Here is an 18615-nt window from a genome sequence, read left to right on the forward strand (position 1 = left end):
CAGACTTCGGTTTTAGCCCTTTCAGGTGAGAAATCTTGTTAACTACTAAGGGAGAAAAAAATGCTCTGGAACGCCGAAACGTTTCGATAGCAGGCAGATTCAGATATAATCGACTCTGTCCGAAATACAATAGATTTTCGTATTTTTGGCTCTCACTTCTTAGAGGTTAAAAATTTGAATCAAGAACAAAAGCAGAACTTCAGATGCTTTATCGAAAAGGCCCTAACTATTGAGGTAGATTGACTCATTTTCCTCATATAAATGCAAAAGTATTAGAATTCGACAATATCGGCGTCAATCGCTTTAAAAGCAAGAAATTGGGCAAAAATTCGAATTTCAAATACGCAGTTAGAAGCGCTCTTTAAAAATAGTTCGGTCCTAAAACGGCTCAGATATTTTCGATCGTTTCCGAGATATAAACAGTTTTCCTACTTCGGTTCTATTTTTTTAAAGGTTAAAATTTCTGATCAAGAACAAAGGCAGCACTTCAGACGCTCTATCGAAAAAAATTCGACTCATTTTCAGATATAAACAAAAATATACAAGAATTCAACAAAATTGGGGTCAATTTTGCGTAAAAGTGCGCCTCAAAAATGGCTAGTTCCTAAGACCAATTTAGCGTATTTCCTTTTTTTGCTATTGTCCTTTCAGAGGTTAGGAATGTCTGATCAAAGCAACAGACAAGATCAATGGTTTTTTAAATAGTTCGAACCGTTTCCGAGATACCTATGAAAATGTACCAAATAGAAAAACGTTTGATAGCAACTTCTTTGCAATTTTCGGGACTATTTAGCAAATGAATACAACCTTACCGTGCAAAGCTCTTCAATGGCATCCAGCAGTGCTATGAGAACATCGGGCCCATAATACGACTGGCGAAGATAAAACGTATAAAGCACATTAACTGCGGCGCTTTTCAGGTCTGCGCTGGCATGTTGCAAGTGTTGAAAAAGACCTGCGAGGATATTGAGAATTGTGACCGCACTTTCGTGGTGTCGGTAGGTTGCTCGGCAAAGCCCCTGCAGACACTCAAGAATTTTGCGAATGATGTCCTCGGACAACACTCCTGGTGGTGCCAGTTTCACATTTTGCAGGAAAACCACGCTCATTTCGCAATGGCTGTCGTTCTTAAAGTCGTAGTCTTGGTCGGCTAATATTTCCGCAATATGCGGCTGGTGTTCGGCGGTTTCCACCGAATTCGACACCAGGCAATACTTGGATAGAGCGCCGACTAGTAGTTTCTTCACTTTGTGGGCGGTATCGGCTTTTTTCGGGGAATCCTCCTGGAAAAACTGAAGAACCTGCAGGATTTCCTTAAGAAAGTTGAAGGAAAACAGCTCCTTAACCTGTTGGGTGACACTGTTGTTGATCGAGAACACGTCGTCCAGAATTAGAGCGATTGCTTGAAGCTGTTTAAGGGCGCTGCCGCTGTGCACCTGGAACCTTTGAAAAGACTGCGTGTTCTCATTGCTTAAAACGCGGTTAATCAAGCTGAAGACCGTGCTGGTTTGCAGCTGATCTTCTTGGAGCACTTGATAGTCAATCATGCAGCTGGCGACGTTGTAGAGAAGTCCCACAGCGCAAAAGAGTTTATCGGTTGATTCCGAATAAACACTATCGACGAAAGCGTTGAGTTTCTTCAGAAGAATCTCCAGTGCGGCGCTGTCGGTATTAAAGCTCCTCTTAGTGGGCGCTTTCAGGGCGGGCGCCCTGATCAGAATCTGCTCCAGGTTGAAGGTGCTTTTAGCAAAAAGCGCCGCCAGTGTTCCATAAACGCACATCGAACCGTCTTGTGCGCTCGCTTCCTCCCTTTCATAGTCCGGACAGTGTTTTAGAGTTAAACCGACTAGCACTTCCGCAAAGTTCCTCTTCAACAGACATCTAAAGTTCTTTATATTTGGCACATTCAGCAGACTGTTAACCAGCTCCTGTTTTCTGGATAATGGCAACTGCGAAGGGTTGGTAAACTCCAGCACCAGCTGAAGAGTGGCCAAGTGATGTTCAGTGGTGATTAACACTCCCGAAGTGTAGGTTTGTATCACAGATTCCACCTTAATGATTTGTCGGCAGATCAGCTTTCTGAGCAGATGTTGGGTCTCTTTGATGTGATGGTTCAAACCAACTGCCCTGAAATAATCATTATTAAAAGCGAAATTGGCAGTCTTTCTTTGGGACACCCTCTATATATTCTACATAATTACTTTCAAATTTTTTAAGGGCTTCTTTACGGGTTTGTACGCTTAATTTGGCTGTGTTAATTGTGACTAATTTTTAATTACTCTCTGTTTTACAGGGCGAAGCCCATAAGTTCTGGTCCGTTTCCTTAATTAGTGCTAAATGAACTCACTAACGAATTGACGACTTTTATGTGCTGCCCTGAGAGCATGACTTTAACATACATTTATTTAGAGGTTGAGAATATCGCATCAAACCGATGTAGCAAACGATGGTTCTTGTGCTCTAATGGTTAATCTGGCGGTTTGGATCCCTAGATATTTATAGAAATCTGGAAAAATCCTTGGGAGAAACTCGTTCAGGAGAAATAACAGATCTGAAATGGCTTTCTAGAAATGACGTGTTTTTGCTACTGTCTTTTTAGAGGTTAGGAATCACGGAAGCATGCAGATCTAAATATACTCAATTGGAAAGGTCCTAAGGGTTATTCAAATCGTTTGAACCATTTCTGAGATATTACGGAAAATGAACAATAATTTATAGCTTATTTGAGGTTAGAAATTTGGCTACAACCCTGAGGAAGAAATTACGGCTTTCAAAATGCTTATGGCTTTCAAAAAAATGATCAGATATTTTCAATCGTTTCCGAGATATTGGCAGTTTTTTCTTCTTTTTGCTTCTATGGTTTTAGAGGTTAGAAATGTCCGATAAAAGGTCGCCCTCCAGAGAGCTTCAACCGTTTCCAAGCAGAAATGCAAGAGAAAGCATAACATTTTACGAGTGTCTGTTTCGACTTTGCTAAACATGGGAGAACTAAGGGAGAAAATATAGACCTGGAAGCGCTCGAATAAAATAATTCTAACGAGTGTTCAGATCGATTCAAGTGTTTCTGAGACATTAATATACATGGAAAAAAATGTTAAGGTTAAGGTTTACTTCTTTTGAGGCTAGAAATTTTGTTCCAACCTTAAGGAAGAAAAGATGACTTTCGACTCGCTCTGGCGAAATGGTTCCAACAATCAATCGGGCATTTTTAGCTGCTTCCGAGATACAAGCTGTTTTCTAATTTTTGCTTCTCAGTTTTTTGGGGTTAGGAATTAGGGAAATGTAGTAGATTTCTTTAAATTTCGGGTGTATCTCTTTCGAGGTTATAAATTTTGCTAATTTCCTGAAGGAGAATATATTTATCTTGAACCGCTCCATAAAAATGATCCTTCTGACCGACGGAATATTTTGGACCGTTTTCGATATATTTTCTAAATTTTGCTTTCTCCTGTTTGGAGGTTAGACATTAAAAAAACACGTTCCAACGGCGGCTTTTAAGACGATTTATCAGAAAAGTGAAATTTTTCAAACAAATAATTTCAACTGTTACATACAACAATATTAATGAAAATGTACCATAAATTATCAAACTTTAACTCTTGTTTTAGGTTAGAAATTCAGTTACATCCCCCCAAAGAAGCAACACTTTTCGAAACGATGGATCAAACTTGTTATTTCAATTTATCATCTATTTTCTGTCGTCTCCGCAATTTATTTTGTTTTCTTGCTTTTTCTTCAGCACTTCACACAGGATAAGAGATTCTGATCAATGTAAACGGGAGACCTTGAGATGCTCTATCGAAAAAGCCCTAATAAATTTTCAGTTAGTTTGACCTGTTTTGACTCAATCCTAATAGGCAAAAAATAGCTCTCAATGCACCCTATCGAAATCGTCGTTATCCCTCAAATCATATTCCTGACCGTTGGCGAATGAATCACTTTTTGGCTCCTATCTTTATAGAGGTTAGAAAATGGCGACCAAACCTAAGTAAATCACTTTGTAAATACTAAAAAAACCCTAAATAAATGTGCATTCCTCACCACAAACCAATGAGGGAAAAAATTCGCGCTTTTCCCACCTTTAACGCACATGAATATCGTCCTCCAATTTACCTTAAAGTTGAATCGCCGACCAACGTCCATAAATTTAAGGTTTCCTTTTGGTCGCTCGCTTCCAGCCTTTCTTCGATATCCAGAAGAATAGCCTGCATTTCATAGATGCACCGAATGGTGTTGTTGTCTCTAACTTCCAACTGCTTGGTATGCAAAACTTGCAGAAGCTGGAAAAACAGCGCTCTATCGATCAGCTGAGGGTATTTTTGCAGAAGAGCCCCGACGAGCTTCACCCTGGAAAGCAACCGGTTTAATGCTTTGAAGTTTTTGACCAGCAAAGTGGCTTACCAAACCCAACTGTTGGTGTCCTGAATTTTCGCAATGAAAGTCTCTAGGGAAACTTCTATTCGCTTCCGCTTTTCCGGCTGGAAATCCTCACATAAGTAGGCAGGAAGCTCCGTGTAACTAAACAACTGCAATTAAGTAGAGTTTTCAATCATCGCGCAGTTTCAGGGCCGATCCATCCCAACCTGGTTGCAAGTTTCCACAAACAACAACGCAAAACTATCCTTTATCACAGTGTTATCTTCAGTGCATGTAAAGAATTGCGTATTCTTCACTGGCTGTCGCAGATATTGATGGATTTCCGCCAGCAGCAAATGGTAGATTTTTATTATGCAGGACTTCCAAGTGGTCCATTTATTTGCCAGGGCTTGACTGTCGTTTTCCAACACTCCATTCGGATTATGCAGGACCAATTGAAGCAGGAAGAATTCGATGAGTTTCACCTGGAAATGTTCTCAGTAGAAAAACAGATCTTCAGCCCTTTGTGTCTACTTGCCTTCAGCGCGTCCGGTCTACAAGAATCATACAGATTGGCGAACTTCGGAACAATTTCTTCCCCTAATTTGATGCACGATAACCGATTATCTTCCGCAGTCTGAAAGAGAGATGATTTATTCACAGAGCCGTTCAACTTGAAAAAGGCGCTTACATGTTGGCAAAAATGCAGAACAATATCGATTGCATCTTCCTGCAAAATTCGTGAGTCGTTTAGCGTGACCGATTGGCCCAATTTGGCGACAAACGCAAACTGATCCCGAAGAAAATTGGCTGGAAATGCGACCAAAGGCCCAAACCTCACCAGCAGCGCAAAACTGCTAAAGACAATCAGATTTTTCGACTCAGAACTCGTTTGATTCAGCTCGGTTCGCAGGATCTCAAAAAGCACTGAAATATCAAGACATTAACACGTTCTCTAATTGAAGAAAAAGTGAAGATACTCACATACAAAATCTTCCGGCTCCAAAGCGCCCAAACAGTCTTTACTGGATAGAATGTAGTCCTTAATCATGCGAAGAAACGTGTCTTTGCAGCATCGCATTGTTCGGTCGCGCAAGCATGCTTCAATGTAGCTGATGAAGCTGGAAATGCTTATTTCTGCTTCTATGCACCCGAGAAAAGCGGCAAATATTTGAATGAATAATTAAAGAAATAAAAATTATTAAACCTTTAGGGAGCGCAATTTTCGCAACCAACGCCACCAGTTCAATGGAAAGCTCGACGTTTTTATCGGGGCTTTTCAAGGGTCCTTTCTTGGCAATTAGACCCGCTATCCGGTCGCATTCCTAATTAAAAAAATTGTCAAAAAGAAAAAATACTGGCGAGTTTTTCAAGTTTTTAAAGCCTTTCCCGCATCCACCGCATCTGACGATGGAAGTGCGTGCGAAAGGAAAAACTGCTTTCCCCGACGGCATAAAAGCCCGCAAAACTCAGTTTTAATTACTCGTTTCTTAATCAACTCACTGTCTTCAAGCAGGTCTGAATGCTCTCTAGTAGCGCTTTCCACGTGATGTGATTGTCTTCATCTATACAAGCGATAACTTCTTCATTCTTCAGGAGAGCTATGAGGGTTTCCAAGGCTTTTCGCCGCTCGGTTATTTTGCCTCGAAGAGAAGCTTGCGCCTCTTTGAGTTCCCTCGTAAAGGCCATTATGTCTAGGGAAAGCGGACAGAAAAACTGAATTACTTCGCTAATAGTTTAAGCGGGTTTCCCCTGGAGAAATGGGGGAAGTACCAAGAGTTGGGAACGCAGCTGTTCGATTGCAAAATGAGTTGGCACGCAGAGAGATTCTAGGATTTGAATCAAAGCAAAGTTTTCGTATTAATTTGCCTTTGTAAGCCACTTTGAGCAATCAACTTGCTAGCGACCCCACAAGAAGACACAAGCTAAGGAGAAGTTTGGAACGCAGTCAAGTGAAAACTGTAAATTTTCCAAACCTGGCAACGTCCTATGGGGGCAGACGCAACATTTAATGTAATTTCCAAGTGTTGTCTGGTCAAATTTTGAAAAAAAACCCGAAATTTCCAGCTCTACTGCCTACTTTTAAGATAACAGAAAGTTAATTAAAGTTGCAGAAAAAAGTTGTTGTTACTCTCTAACAATATACCTATAGAGGACACTTTGAAAGCAGGCTATTTTGGAACACTCTAAGGGATAATTAGGACGAAAATGAAAAAAAAAACCGAAAAACATTAAAAACATAACCGCAAACTCTCAACCCTTAGAAATGTCATTAACTGAACTGCTCAAGGCGGTTAGAAAATAGAGCTGGGCCTCACTTTAGTCCTCATTGAGGATCCCTTTCTTAGTAGTACCAACACTCGGTCTCAGAGGGGGCGCTAATCCAGCAGTATCACTAACGTCACTTTTGACACTTAGGTTAGGTATTTTGTTTTTGTTTATATTTAAATGGTTTTTTTCCTAATGTTGTTCGTTAAAATACTAAATTTTCGTTGTTTCAACGTAACAGTGAGTTCGATAGCGAGAAAACATTCAGCAGTATGCAACTATGCGGGCTCAAACATCGAAACGCTGAAGGAATTATATGGTAAGAGATTTTCGTCTTTGTCTGTTGTGTTAGTCATTTATTTAAATAATTAAAGTGGCAACTTGGGCTTCCAACCGGTAAATACAGGCTCCGTGCAATGGGGTAAGATTGGGAGGCTGCAAAACCCTGTTTTCTTTTATATGGAGGAAACGGCATGAAGAACTCATTTAAATGTTTTATCAGGCTCTGCATGAATGATTCCAAGTGTTAAGCATGCAAATCAAGGTAGTCTCAAATTAGTAGAGTAGAGTAGGTCAAATCTAAATGGTAGTTTTCCAAACTTGAAGATCGGACAATAGATTGGCATAGAACGCTTTATTTTTATATTTGAGAAAATGGAAAATTTAAACATTTTTGAAGGATTTTTCTATCTTTAAATAACCATTTTTTTCTTGTTAAAGACGCAAACACTATGGGTGAACATAAAGAGGTTTCTTATGTCGAAAACTATACATTGAACTCAATAAGCTCACATGCGAAATAGTATTTTTCGATACAAGGGCGAAAAGTGTCGTTAATATAATCCAATAATTTAGTTAGTAATTAGTTAACTTAATAAAAAGTATATTTTTAGAGTCCTGTAGTCGATTTTTTCTAAAAAAACTCGAATCGTTCCAAGTGTTGTGGAGGCAAAACTATCCTCTGAAAGGTAGTTATTGTAGATCGAGAAAAATGAAAATGGTTGACCCATTTTTGAGCGGTTTTTCGCTATTTAATCGTCGGTATTTTCTGTTTTATAGACGCAAACACTCTTTGTTTTGAGCTCAATAAACTGGCATAAAAAAGTCGATTTTTGGGCTTCCGTAAGCGATTCTTCTGAAAAAGACTTGAACTGTTTCCAATGTTGCTTAGGCAAATCCATGCTTTCAAGAATAGTGTTTGAAATTCGTAGATATCGGAAAATTTTGACTTATTTTTTAACAGTTTGCCGAAAATGTTTTTGTATTATGGACGCAAACACTCAATGTGTGAAAATAGGGGCACTTTTTAGATTGACAGCTGTGTTGAGCTCAATAAACTCACATGCGAAAAGTAGATTTTTATACTTCTGTGGTCGATTTTTTCGAAAAAAGCTCGAATCGTTCCAAGTGTTGCGTAGGCAAATCGATGCTTTGAAAGACAGTAATTGTAGATTGAGAAAAATGAAAATTTTAGACTCATTTTTGAACGGTTTATAGATTCAAACATTCTTTGTTTTTTTTTCGGAAAAAACTTGAATTATTGCAGGTGTTAAGCATGCAAATCAAGGTTCCAAAAGGTAGTTTGCCAAATTTGAAAGTCGGTCAATAGATTGGCATAGAACGTGTTGTCTTTAGATTTGAGAAAATAGAAAATTTAAACACTTTTTCATGTATTTTTCGATCACACTCTATGGGTGACGATAAAGGCGCTTCTTAGGTCGAAAACTATACATTGACCTCAATAAACTCGAATGCAAAAACTTGATTTTTGGCCGTCTGTAGACGCTTTTTTCTAAAAAACTCAACTATTTATAGCGTAAGCAAGTCTATGCTTTGAAAGACAGATTATGAATTTTGTAAATCGACTAAATGGAAAATTTAGACTAATTTCTGAGTGGTTTTTCTATCTTTAACCGTCAATATTTTCTGTTTTATACACGTAAACACTTTTTGCTTTGAGCTCCATAAACTGCCATGAAAAAAGTCGATTTTTGTCCTTCTGTAGGCGATCTTTTCTAAAAAAACTCGAACTGTTCCCAATGTTCCTTAGGCTAGGGAAAATAATGCTCGAAATTCGTAATTCGAGAAAACGTAAAATTTAGACCAATTTTTTAACAGTTTTTCGAGCTTTAGACGACACTATTTTTGTATTATGGACACAAACAATCAATGTCTGAAAATAGGGGCACTTTTTGGGTCGACAGCTGTGTTGAGCTCAATAAACTCACATGCGAAAAGTAGATTTTTATACTTCTGTAGTCGATTTTTTCTAAAAAAACTCGAATCGTTCCAAGTGTTGCGGAGGCAAATCGATGCTTTGAAAGATAGTTATTGAAGATCGAGAAAAATGAAAAATTTGGACCAACTATTGAGCGGTTTTTCGCCCTTTAACCGTCAATATTTTCTCTTTTATAGGCGCTAACACTCTTTGCTTTGAGCTTAATAAACTGGCATGAAAAAAGTCGATTTTTGCTGGTCTGTAGGCGATTTTTTCGAAAAAACTCGAACTGTTCTCAATGTTTAAAATGTTTAAAATTCGTAATTTGAGAAAACGGAACATTTACACTAATTTTTTAGCAGTTTTTCGCCCTTTAACAGACAATGTTTTTTGTATTATAGACGCAAACACTCAATGTGTGAAAATGGGGGCGCTTTTTAGGTCGACAGCTGTGTTAAGCTCAATGAACTGGCCTGAAAAATGTCGATTTTCCCTTCTGTAGATGATTTTTTCGAAAAAAATACTCAAACTGTTCCCAATGTTGCTTAGGCAAATCGACGCTTTGAAAAATAGTGTTTGAAATTCGTAATTCGAGAAAACGGAAAATTTAAGTGGAAACCTGTTTTGGGCTCAATAAACTCACATGCAAAAAGTAGATTTTTTTACTTCTGTTGTCGATCTTTTCTAAAAAAAGTCGAACCGTTATTATACCGAAAAGATTGTTATTGAAATTTGCAAATCGAGAAAATTTACACTTACTTTTGAGCGGGTTTTTTTATCTTTAAGCGTCAATATTTCCTGTTTTATAGACGCAAACTCTCTTTCTTTTGAGCTCAATAAACTGGCATGCAAAAAGTCGATTTTTTGCCTTCGGTAGGCGATTTTCTCCTAAAAACTTTTCAAACTTGAAAAATCGTTTTTGAAATTTTCAATTCGAGAAAACGGACAATTTAGACCCGTTTTTAGCGGTTTTTCGATCTTTAACCGACTAATATTTTCTGTATTATACTATATTATTATTATTATCATTATATACCAATATCCCAATTGAATATGTAATCGAATGTATAAGAAATAAATGGAAGGAAATCGAACAACATACAACAATTCCAGAAAAATAATTTATTGAAGCGGTAAAACTATGCCTAAAATCTACATATTTCAAGTTGGAAAACAAATATTATTCACAAATTATTCACGGTGTGTGTGTAGCAATGGTATGGGTTTCCCCGTATCAGCGACAATTGCAAACCTTGTTATGGAAAACTTGGAAAAAAACATAATGACAAGCCTAAATTATAAACCAACTTTCTTTAAGCGCTATGTAGATGATTGCCTAATGTGTTTACCTAAAGATAAAGTTCAATATCCCTTAGATAAATTCAACAATGTTCACGACACTATAAAATTTACAATAGRAAAGGATAAAAATCMATCAATACATTTTTTAGACATAACAGCAAATTATGATAATTCAGGTGAAATAAAAACAAATTGGTACACAAAAGAAGTTTGGTCMGGAAGATATTTAAACTATAATTCATATGCACCCCAAAAATATAAAAAAGCGTAATAACTGCACTTACAGATAGAGCTATAAAATTATCAGACCCAAATTACCAAGGAAATTGAAAAAAAAATCAGAAAAATATTCCTTATTAATAACTACCCAAAAAAATTTTCTGAACCAATAATAAAGCGAAGAATTAACAACATTTACAACTCAACTAAATATAACAATAATGAGGAACAAAGAAACATTACATTATTATTATTCTGTATTATTATATTATTGTAGACTCAAACACTTAGCGAATATAGAGGCGCTTAGATCAAAAGCTGTGTTGATCTCAATAAACTCACGCGCAAAAGTATATTTTTGGCCTTTTATAGATATTTTTTTTTCTGAGAAAACCTCGAACTGTCCCAGGTGTTGCTTAGGAGAATCGATGCTCTGAAAGATGGTTTTTGGAATTTGCAAATTTAGACTAATTTTTGAACGAATTTTCGAATCAATATTTTCTGTTTCAACATTTTTCCACCTACATTGCAGGTTTCACCAAGGAAGAAATTTTCCGATTAATGGAGAATCCGGCTATTTGGCGTAAGAAAGAAACCGAAGATCTCATCGACTCTTACCACCTATACAAACGGCTTGGTTTCACCAACAGCGACTTTCTAGCCTACCCCAGTTTGCTCATAAGCCATCCGGTAGCAAAATTCAACCATTACAACAGTCTACTGGACACCGGCTGCAGCCCAATCGATGCGAGACTATTATGTAGGTAAATTGTTGATTCCGGCCTGGCCGTTGGGGTTCAGATGACTCCCTTTCGTGTTCATGTGCAGAGCTTCGTACTATTTCCGAAACAAAATCGCCACACTAAAGCAAGATGGGTATTTGGAGCCTGATGTCAATGTAGCCGATCGGCTACTGGAGTTGCTGCAGCCCCCCAGCAGCCGATCTTCGATTCCTCTGGAACAGAGCCTGAAGGAAATCGATGAGATGAAGTGGACTGCGTTGCATCGAACTATTTTAACTGCATGGTTACGTACGTTGGCGATCAAAAAATCACTGAGACTCTTCCTAACTGCTTCAGTTCTCTTCCGTTCTAATAAATAGAAGTGCGGCTGAAGACCTCAGAAGACGAGATAATCAACCTGCTGCGCGTCCACAAAATGATAGCGAACAAGAGTTTTCGGATCATCAATGAAAACATCACTTTGGCTGAGTCCATCGGGATCAGCAACCGGAAGATACTCAGATCTGGATACTTGCTGAACACCTATCCAGAGTATCCGAAGACCATGCTCAGAGACCATCCGATTCTGGCCGGAGTGAACATTGCGGCCTACTACAGAACCAACCCGAAGCTGATGATGATCAACCCACGGAAAATTTTGGAAATTTTCAAGCTGCTGAAGGAATACAACATTTCGGACGAAGCCATCCAGACGCGGCCCTCCGTGTTTACGATGAGCCCGTTTACTCTGAAGCAGCGCCTGGATCACATTAAGCAAACCCCCGAGCTGCGCGTGAACTTCAACGATTACAGAATGTTAAACATGGTCATTCATCACAAAACCATGTCGAGTCGGCTGGGATTTTTGAAGAAACTGAAACTCAGATGCGCCAGCTTGAATCACATCGGTGAGTTTAATTTGGGGAAAATTTGATAAAATCCGGGTTTTTGCTGCTTCTTCCAGCCAAACCGGACGACAGCAAGTTTGAAGACTACATACAAGAGGGCCGGGACATGAATAGAATTTCTGATGTTATGGACTATTTCAGCGCGTTGCTGAAGAAGCCCAAGGAAGAAGTTCGTGCCCGGTTGCGCAAGCATCCCTTCTACTACTACGTGCCTTTCGTCGATATCCAGGCCAATTATGAGTATTTGATTCAAATGGGGTACACCAATGAGAATATTGCCAGAAGTTTGCTGGTTCTTCTTTATCCCGGGTAAGTTTGGGCTGGAGAAGTTACCCCACGGACCTATTGGAAAAACACCCTGGAGTTTGATTTCGTTTATTTTTCCGCTTTATTTGGGAGTTTGAAGTTAGTTCTTTGACTCGTTCATCCACCAATTGAATTGGTTTGAACAGTGAATAATCGGCTTTATCTGCAAGAAAATATGTCGCGTCTGCTTTAGGAGAGAGGCATTTTTGAAAGTGTGCCAACTTTGGCCGGTCGTAGCTGGAACTTTGGGGCTATTGGAAAACATCGTTCATCCTCTGATGGTTTTTCAACTTCCCAATTATGTAGAGTCAAGTGTGCTTGATAAATGTGCGTAACGGGCAAATTAGATATTATTATTAAGATAAAAAAGGGCTAAATACGACCCAACTTGAAAGTTTTGGTCAGGCTCTGCAAGTTTGTCTTTGGCCGGAAAATCAGCCTGGAGCCCGGTTTGGTCGAAATTTGTGCCATTTATAGCCACTAAAGTTGGTCAGAACTGGACAAAATTTCAAGTCTCTAGTCGCCCCAGTTTGGGCGTGAGAATTTTTTTAATATAGTCCAACTTGAAAGCGTAGGTCAGGCTTTTGAGTTTTTCTTTTGCTGGAAAATCAGCCTGCAGTCCGTTTATATAGAATTTGGACAATATTCTGGGACACTTGTAGCTTTCCACCGTCGTGGCTAAACCTGGACCGGAGAAAATTTTAATGTTTGGTCGCTCCTTAAAACTTTTGAAGCACTTCAAAGTTTTGGTCAGGCGCAACTGAAAGTTTCTCTTTTTTTGGAGCAACTTTTGTGCATCTGTTTTGTTTGCGTTTGAACTGGGAAAAGTAGAGATTTTTGGCTTTCTGCTGGGTAAAAATCGAAGTAAATTATGCGGGTGTTGATCATTTTCCAGAATTTTTCAAACCAAACCGCGGATTTTTCCAGAGATGCCAATTGCGCAATTTTTCCTAAAAACTGTAATATTTTCGCTGCGAAATGAGATAGGAAAGCGGCCATTTTTGTTTTTTGTAACGCAAAGTTCAAAGAAAGTTTCGAATTTTGTTCATTCTCAGAAAATTTTCCAGAATTTTTCAAACCAAAGCGCGATTTTTTGAAGCTCTATTTATGCAAATCTTTTCGTTTTTTTTTCTTTGAGATGACTTAAGAAACTGCCGACTTTTGACTTTTGTTGGCAAAAGTTGCAATTAATTAGATGGAAAGTTTCGAATTCCTATCCATACTCAGACATTTTTTTTTTAATTTCCACACCAAGTCGCGTTTTTCTTAAGCGCTATTCGGTACATTCTCCATTTTTTTCTTTAAAAATTAATTTCTTTGCGTTGGGATTAGTTAGGAAATTGTCGACTTTCGGATTCTGTAGGCAAAAGTCGAAATAAATTAAACTGGAAGTTTCGAATTTTGGCCTTTTTCAGGAAGTTTTTTAGAATTTTTCAAACAGCGCGTTTTTTTCTCAAGAGGCATTTTTGCAAATTTTGTACTTTTCAAAAAAATGTTTTTTTGTTTTGGTTTTAAAAGTCGAAAGATTCTACTCTGAAAGTTTCGAAACTTTTTTCGAATTGTTCAAACTAAGCATGGTTTTTTTTAAGGGGCATTTTGGAAATTTAGTCCTTTAAAAAAAATTATTTCTTTGCTTTCCGTCGAGCTAGGAAGTGGCCGCCATTTGGACTTGTAGGCAAGTTGTAATAAATTATACTGAAAGTTTCGAATTTTGGCCATTCTCAGAAAATTTTCCAGAATTTTTCAAACCAAAGCGCGATTTTTAAAGTCTTATTCATGGAAATCTTGTCGTTTTTTCTTTGTGATGACTTAGGAAACTGCCGACTTTTGACGTTTGTAGGCAAAAGTTGCAAGAAATTAGGCAAAAAGTTTCGAAGTTTTAACCATACTCAGACATTTTTTTAAATTTCCAAACCAAGCCGCGTTTTTCTTAAGCGCTATTCGGCACATTCTCCACGTTTTCTTTAAAAATCCATTTCTTTGTGTTGAGATGAGTTAGGAAATAGTCGACTATTGGATTCTGTAGACAAAAGTTGAAACAAATTACACTGAAAGTTTCGAATCTTGGCCATTCTCAGGAAATTTTTTACAATTTTCCAAACTGAGCGCGCTTTTGTTTCAAGAGGCATTCTTGCAAATTGTGTACTTTTTAACAAATTGTTTTTTTGTTTTGGGACGAGTTGAGAAATTGGGGATTTTTGGATTTTGTATGCAAAAGTCAAAGGAATCTACTCTGAAAGGTTCAAATCTTTTTCAGAATTTTCAGAATTTCAGAAGGGGCATTTATGCAAATTTAATATAAAAAAAATATATTTCTTTGCTTTCAGTCGAGGTAGGAAGTGGAAGTCTTTTGGATTTTATACGCAAAAGTTGAATAAATTATGCTGAAAGTTTCGCATTTTGGCCATCCTCAGGAAGTTTTTTGGAAATTTGGAAACTAATCCCGTTTTTTCTAAAGAGGCATTCAAGCAAATTTTGTACTTTTTTTTTAAATATTGTTTTTTGTTTTGGAGCGAATTAGGAAATTTCCGACTTTTGGGTTTAGTAGGAAAAAAGTTGAAAATTTCGAATTTTTAACCATTCTTGGGATATTTTTCAGACATTTTCAAACTAAGAACGTTTTTTTTTTAACATTTATTGATGGAAATTTTGTACTTTTTCTTAAAAAAAAACGTTTTTTTGCTTTGGAAGGAGTTAGAATGTGATCGATTTTTGGAGGTTGTAGACAAATGTTGAAACAAATGACACTGAAAGTTTTTAATTTTGACCATTCTCAGGAAATTTTTGAGTTATTTTCAAACTAATCGCTTTTTTAAATCGTCCTTTGTACTTAAAATAAAATCGTTTTTTTTTTGTTTGACCTGAGGGATTGAAAAATTGTCATTAATAGAGCAAACTCCATATTCAGCGCCGTAACGTACATTTTTGAAACTCGCAGGGTTTTTGAGAAATAAACTGAGGAAACTTCAGTCGATGCCCGCAAATTTAAACGGCGCACGCCTTAGATTCAAACTAAAAAATAAAAAATCAGTTAATTGAACTGAAGAAATGGAAAAATAGTTACTGATAGAGCAAACTTGACTCTATCCAGTGGAGATGCTCGCGCGGCTCTATCTTTTTCGTTTTTTGAGAAATTAATTCTCAAACTTCAGTCAGCACATTTTTTCGCTAAAGTTGAGTAAATATTATATTTGCATTAAAATTAATCCGGTTTTTTTTAATTAAAAATACMTGGAATTAAATTGTTTTTAGAACACCCTGTATATTAGAAATTGGTCTCTGTACAACCCTTTCTTAACACCTTTTAATCGATAACTGAAGGCGCTTGTAAATCAAATTTGGAAAAAAAATTATTATTATTATAATGGCAAAATAATATCCAAGAATYTTACACGTTTGCTTGTGTTTAATTCGCAAATTCAGGCGTTTMATGAGGAAACGAACTCTAAAGTGTCTATAAATTGAATAAGACCCTTAATGGCGATTTCTGTCTGTTGGWGAAMAAAATAATTGACTCACTCTGTGTACATGGTTTATGCCCGGTTATTAAAAAACTGGTTTAAATTTTTCAGACTGTTTACACTCTGTATTGTTTGATCGAAACTAATCTWATTTGGCTCGAAAATATTGTCTTGTTGATAAATCGAGTGCAAATTGATTTATTATTCAATGTTTTGCTCACTCTATACAAACATACATAGTGAATCCACGAAGGTTTAAACTAATGTGTTTTTGGGATAAAAAATCTAATAATTTGATGTTAAAATTTACTGAGTCGTTTGCAGCAAAGTATACACGGTGTTCGCATAAAAAATACTTTAAACTTTTAGAAAAATGTGTAACAAATTGAAGAAAATACGTAAGAGAAAAGGAATATTGTTTTAAACACACCTGGATTACTCTGTATATGTTGCTGATGTTGCATTAAATGGCATTTTAGTCGGCTTAAAGAAGAATGCGGTAGAAAATGCTTCAATGGGTCGTACTTTGGAGATGATATGTTAATATACAGAGTGGAGAAAATATGGAAAGTGATTTTGCGCACGCTTGAAACACACTGTATATGTTCCCAAAGCTTCATTATGTAGCATTTTTGGTCGATTTGTTCTAGAAACTTAAAGAGTCAAAAATGGTTATAATATACAGGGAGGTCCAAACTTTTTATTTCAAACCCGGATATGTTGTCTAAATACACAGAGTGGCCGTCGAAAGAACGCAATCGGATCGGCACAACTTCGAGATTTCAGCGACAAACTAGAACTTTCAGAGTTTTTTTCAAATTAATTAACTGAGTTCAAATCGATTATTCAATTCCAGCAATAAAATTTGCAAGGAACATGGAAAGTTGTCATTTAAACGCTTGGATCCTCTGTATTTGTTACTGAAGATTTTGGCTCAGTTTTTCAGAAAACGTATAAGAGGTCTCCAGGTCTGAATGTTGCAGAAATATGCAGGCTGGTCGGAGTTTTTCGGCAGTAACAAGTGCGAATTGGAAAATTTTAGTGGTATAAAACTCAGGTGAAATTCTGAACAGGGTTCATATCTTAATTGTTAAGTTTGGAATAAAAAATCCATGTGCCGCTTTGCGTAATCAACGCGAAAAGTTGCAGCTAAAGAGTTTTTCCTACTAAAGAGCCCCATTTTTTGAAGGTATAAAATAAAGAAAACATTGGAAAAACTGCGTCGAGAGGCCACATTGCGTTTCACAGACCTCCAGCAGTCCAAGCAGTTGAATTTGGTGCTGTACTACATTGAGAAAGAGTTCCATTTTACTGGTAACGGAATATGGAGAACGGACCTTTTAGACAGTCCAGCAGAGGAAAAAACCTTGGAATAAAACCCGACATAAAATAATATTCGTTTTATTTGCCTGGCTTGGAATAGTTCCTGATAAATCCTGCAAAATCCAACTGATAGTCTAACATGTCCATTGGCCTTCGCATAGTTTGCGTTCTGTTCGGGCGTTTTTCACCAGAAAAAACCAACAGAAGAAACTGCCCATGTTCCTCAAGCATTTCAGTGTGTAGTTAGTCTTCGTACTGTGCTGTATTTTATTGTTTGTGTGAACCAATTAAAGTCTAGTATTTTATAATTGTTTGTCGGTAATTTAACTGTATTGATCAATTCGAAATGTCGGGAACAAATAGCAGGGAAGACCAGGATAATTCACCGGTAGATAGCAGTGTTGTATTGCCGATCATGTTTACCATTACCATCACATTCTCAGAGTATGCCGATCATGGCCGGTGGGGTAAGCACTAGTCAAGAGGGTGCTGCAACGGGGAGTCCAGAGGAGAATCCAGGCTCGTCTAATAGAGGGCCAGCGATATTGGAAAGTCCACAGGGACAGGACGGTGCCAAAGCTGGTCCGTCCACACGGCCAGATTCGCCGGATGCAATTCAGCCAGCTCCAGACTCATCTGCAAGCAAGTCTTCCTCCTTGATCAGTATCCAGGACGCTCCTTTTCTCAGCAACTCCGTCGGACAACGGGTGTGGAATGTGTGGGAGTCCGGATTGAAACGAGTGGGACTGTGTAAGTAGCCACTTTTTTTCATATACTGGGTGTTTGTCCGCAAATGGTGTTTTCTCTAGTGTTAAAAGTCGCCAGTTTACCAGGGTTTTCATGATCAGTTATGACAAATGGTGATTTTTTTAAGGTTTATACACGGTGGTCCTCAACTACTCACCGACATACTTTTGCCGAGATACTATCCTGGTGTCTAAGTTAGCTAGTAAGCTATTTTGCGGAATACCATATTTGGTTTAGACTCAATTTTCCCTTTTTCTTCAATTTTTATCTTAACGAGCGAACAGAAAAATATTTGCTTTAAAAGCTTTGCGCACTATTCGGTTTGCGGCAAATTTGTTTTTTCCGACATACTGTCCTGATGTCTAAGTGTACATGAAATCTACGGTTTTTTCATTGATTGTTAAGCAATTTTACTAATGCCAAAAAAATTGTATTTGGATTTTTTTATCGAGAAATCCAAATAATTTCTTATTATTTAGCTTGTAGTTTCGACATCGCTGTAATAGTCAGGAGCCCTTTAAAACATCAGAAATTTGTTGGATTTTAAAATATCGCTTTTTTGCTGTTAAATTTTTCGTTCTTCGATATTTTAAATGGGTACTTGGTTCACGTCGATAGCTCGCACCGTTTTCAAGATATTTCACATTGAAATATCTAGTAATTTTTTTGAAATTACTCAAATTGTATCCCTATTGTCGTCAATCGAATAATCTTGATGAAGAATTTCTTTCACTGGATAGGACGAAGAGGCTCAATACTGTGGCCTGCCGGAAGCCCTGATTTTA

At 37.5% G+C, this 18615-nt stretch overlaps 3 protein-coding genes across 8 annotated transcripts in view; 2 read left to right on the forward strand and 1 right to left on the reverse strand.

Annotated features, from left to right (window-relative positions):
- The window catches only part of LOC109546392 (serine-protein kinase ATM), a 34736-nt gene extending 28086 nt beyond the window's left edge, over positions 1-6650 (reverse strand). The window contains exons 1-10 of one of the 3 annotated variants that reach the window (XM_048662664.1): positions 6503-6650; positions 5860-6050; positions 5564-5681; positions 5341-5499; positions 5048-5283; positions 4895-4993; positions 4584-4841; positions 4402-4526; positions 4114-4347; positions 813-2127 (exon numbers count right to left, since the gene is read on the reverse strand). In XM_048662664.1, the coding sequence (XP_048518621.1) occupies positions 813-2127; positions 4114-4347; positions 4402-4526; positions 4584-4841; positions 4895-4993; positions 5048-5283; positions 5341-5499; positions 5564-5681; positions 5860-6045 (2730 nt within the window). In that variant the 5' untranslated portion in view covers positions 6046-6050; positions 6503-6650. The other 2 variants (XM_048662665.1, XM_048662666.1) reach the window with 2 other exon arrangements.
- Positions 6651-6766: 116 nt separating this feature from the next.
- Positions 6767-17153, forward strand: LOC109546394 (transcription termination factor 5, mitochondrial). 2 transcript variants are annotated; one of them, XM_048662670.1, is made up of 7 exons: positions 6771-6943; positions 6999-7168; positions 10896-11127; positions 11192-11394; positions 11466-11993; positions 12050-12302; positions 16950-17153. In XM_048662670.1, the coding sequence occupies exons 2-7, from the start codon at positions 7138-7140 to the stop codon at positions 17134-17136; spliced, it is 1434 nt and encodes a 477-aa protein (XP_048518627.1). In that variant the 5' UTR covers positions 6771-6943; positions 6999-7137; the 3' UTR covers positions 17137-17153. The 2 variants fall into 2 exon arrangements, with proteins under 2 accessions (XP_019772904.2, XP_048518627.1); XM_019917345.2 differs by lacking the exon at positions 6999-7168 and having other exon boundaries at positions 6767-6943.
- A 128-nt stretch (positions 17154-17281) lies between these two features.
- Positions 17282-18615, forward strand: part of LOC109546393 — a 90658-nt gene continuing 89324 nt past the window's right edge. For 2 of the 3 annotated variants that reach the window (XM_048662667.1, XM_048662668.1), the window contains exons 1-2: positions 17294-17471; positions 17527-17833. In XM_048662667.1, coding sequence (XP_048518624.1) covers positions 17430-17471; positions 17527-17833 — 349 coding nt within the window. In that variant the 5' untranslated portion in view covers positions 17294-17429. Of the gene's footprint in view, positions 17472-17526; positions 17834-18615 lie in introns of all 3 variants that reach the window. The other variant, XM_048662669.1, reaches the window with a different exon arrangement.

The sequence above is a fragment of the Dendroctonus ponderosae genome, unplaced genomic scaffold (genome assembly GCF_020466585.1).
Source record: "Dendroctonus ponderosae isolate FM_Combo_2020 unplaced genomic scaffold, Dpon_F_20191213v2 Dpon_F_20191213_11, whole genome shotgun sequence".
Taxonomy (NCBI): domain Eukaryota; kingdom Metazoa; phylum Arthropoda; class Insecta; order Coleoptera; family Curculionidae; genus Dendroctonus; species Dendroctonus ponderosae.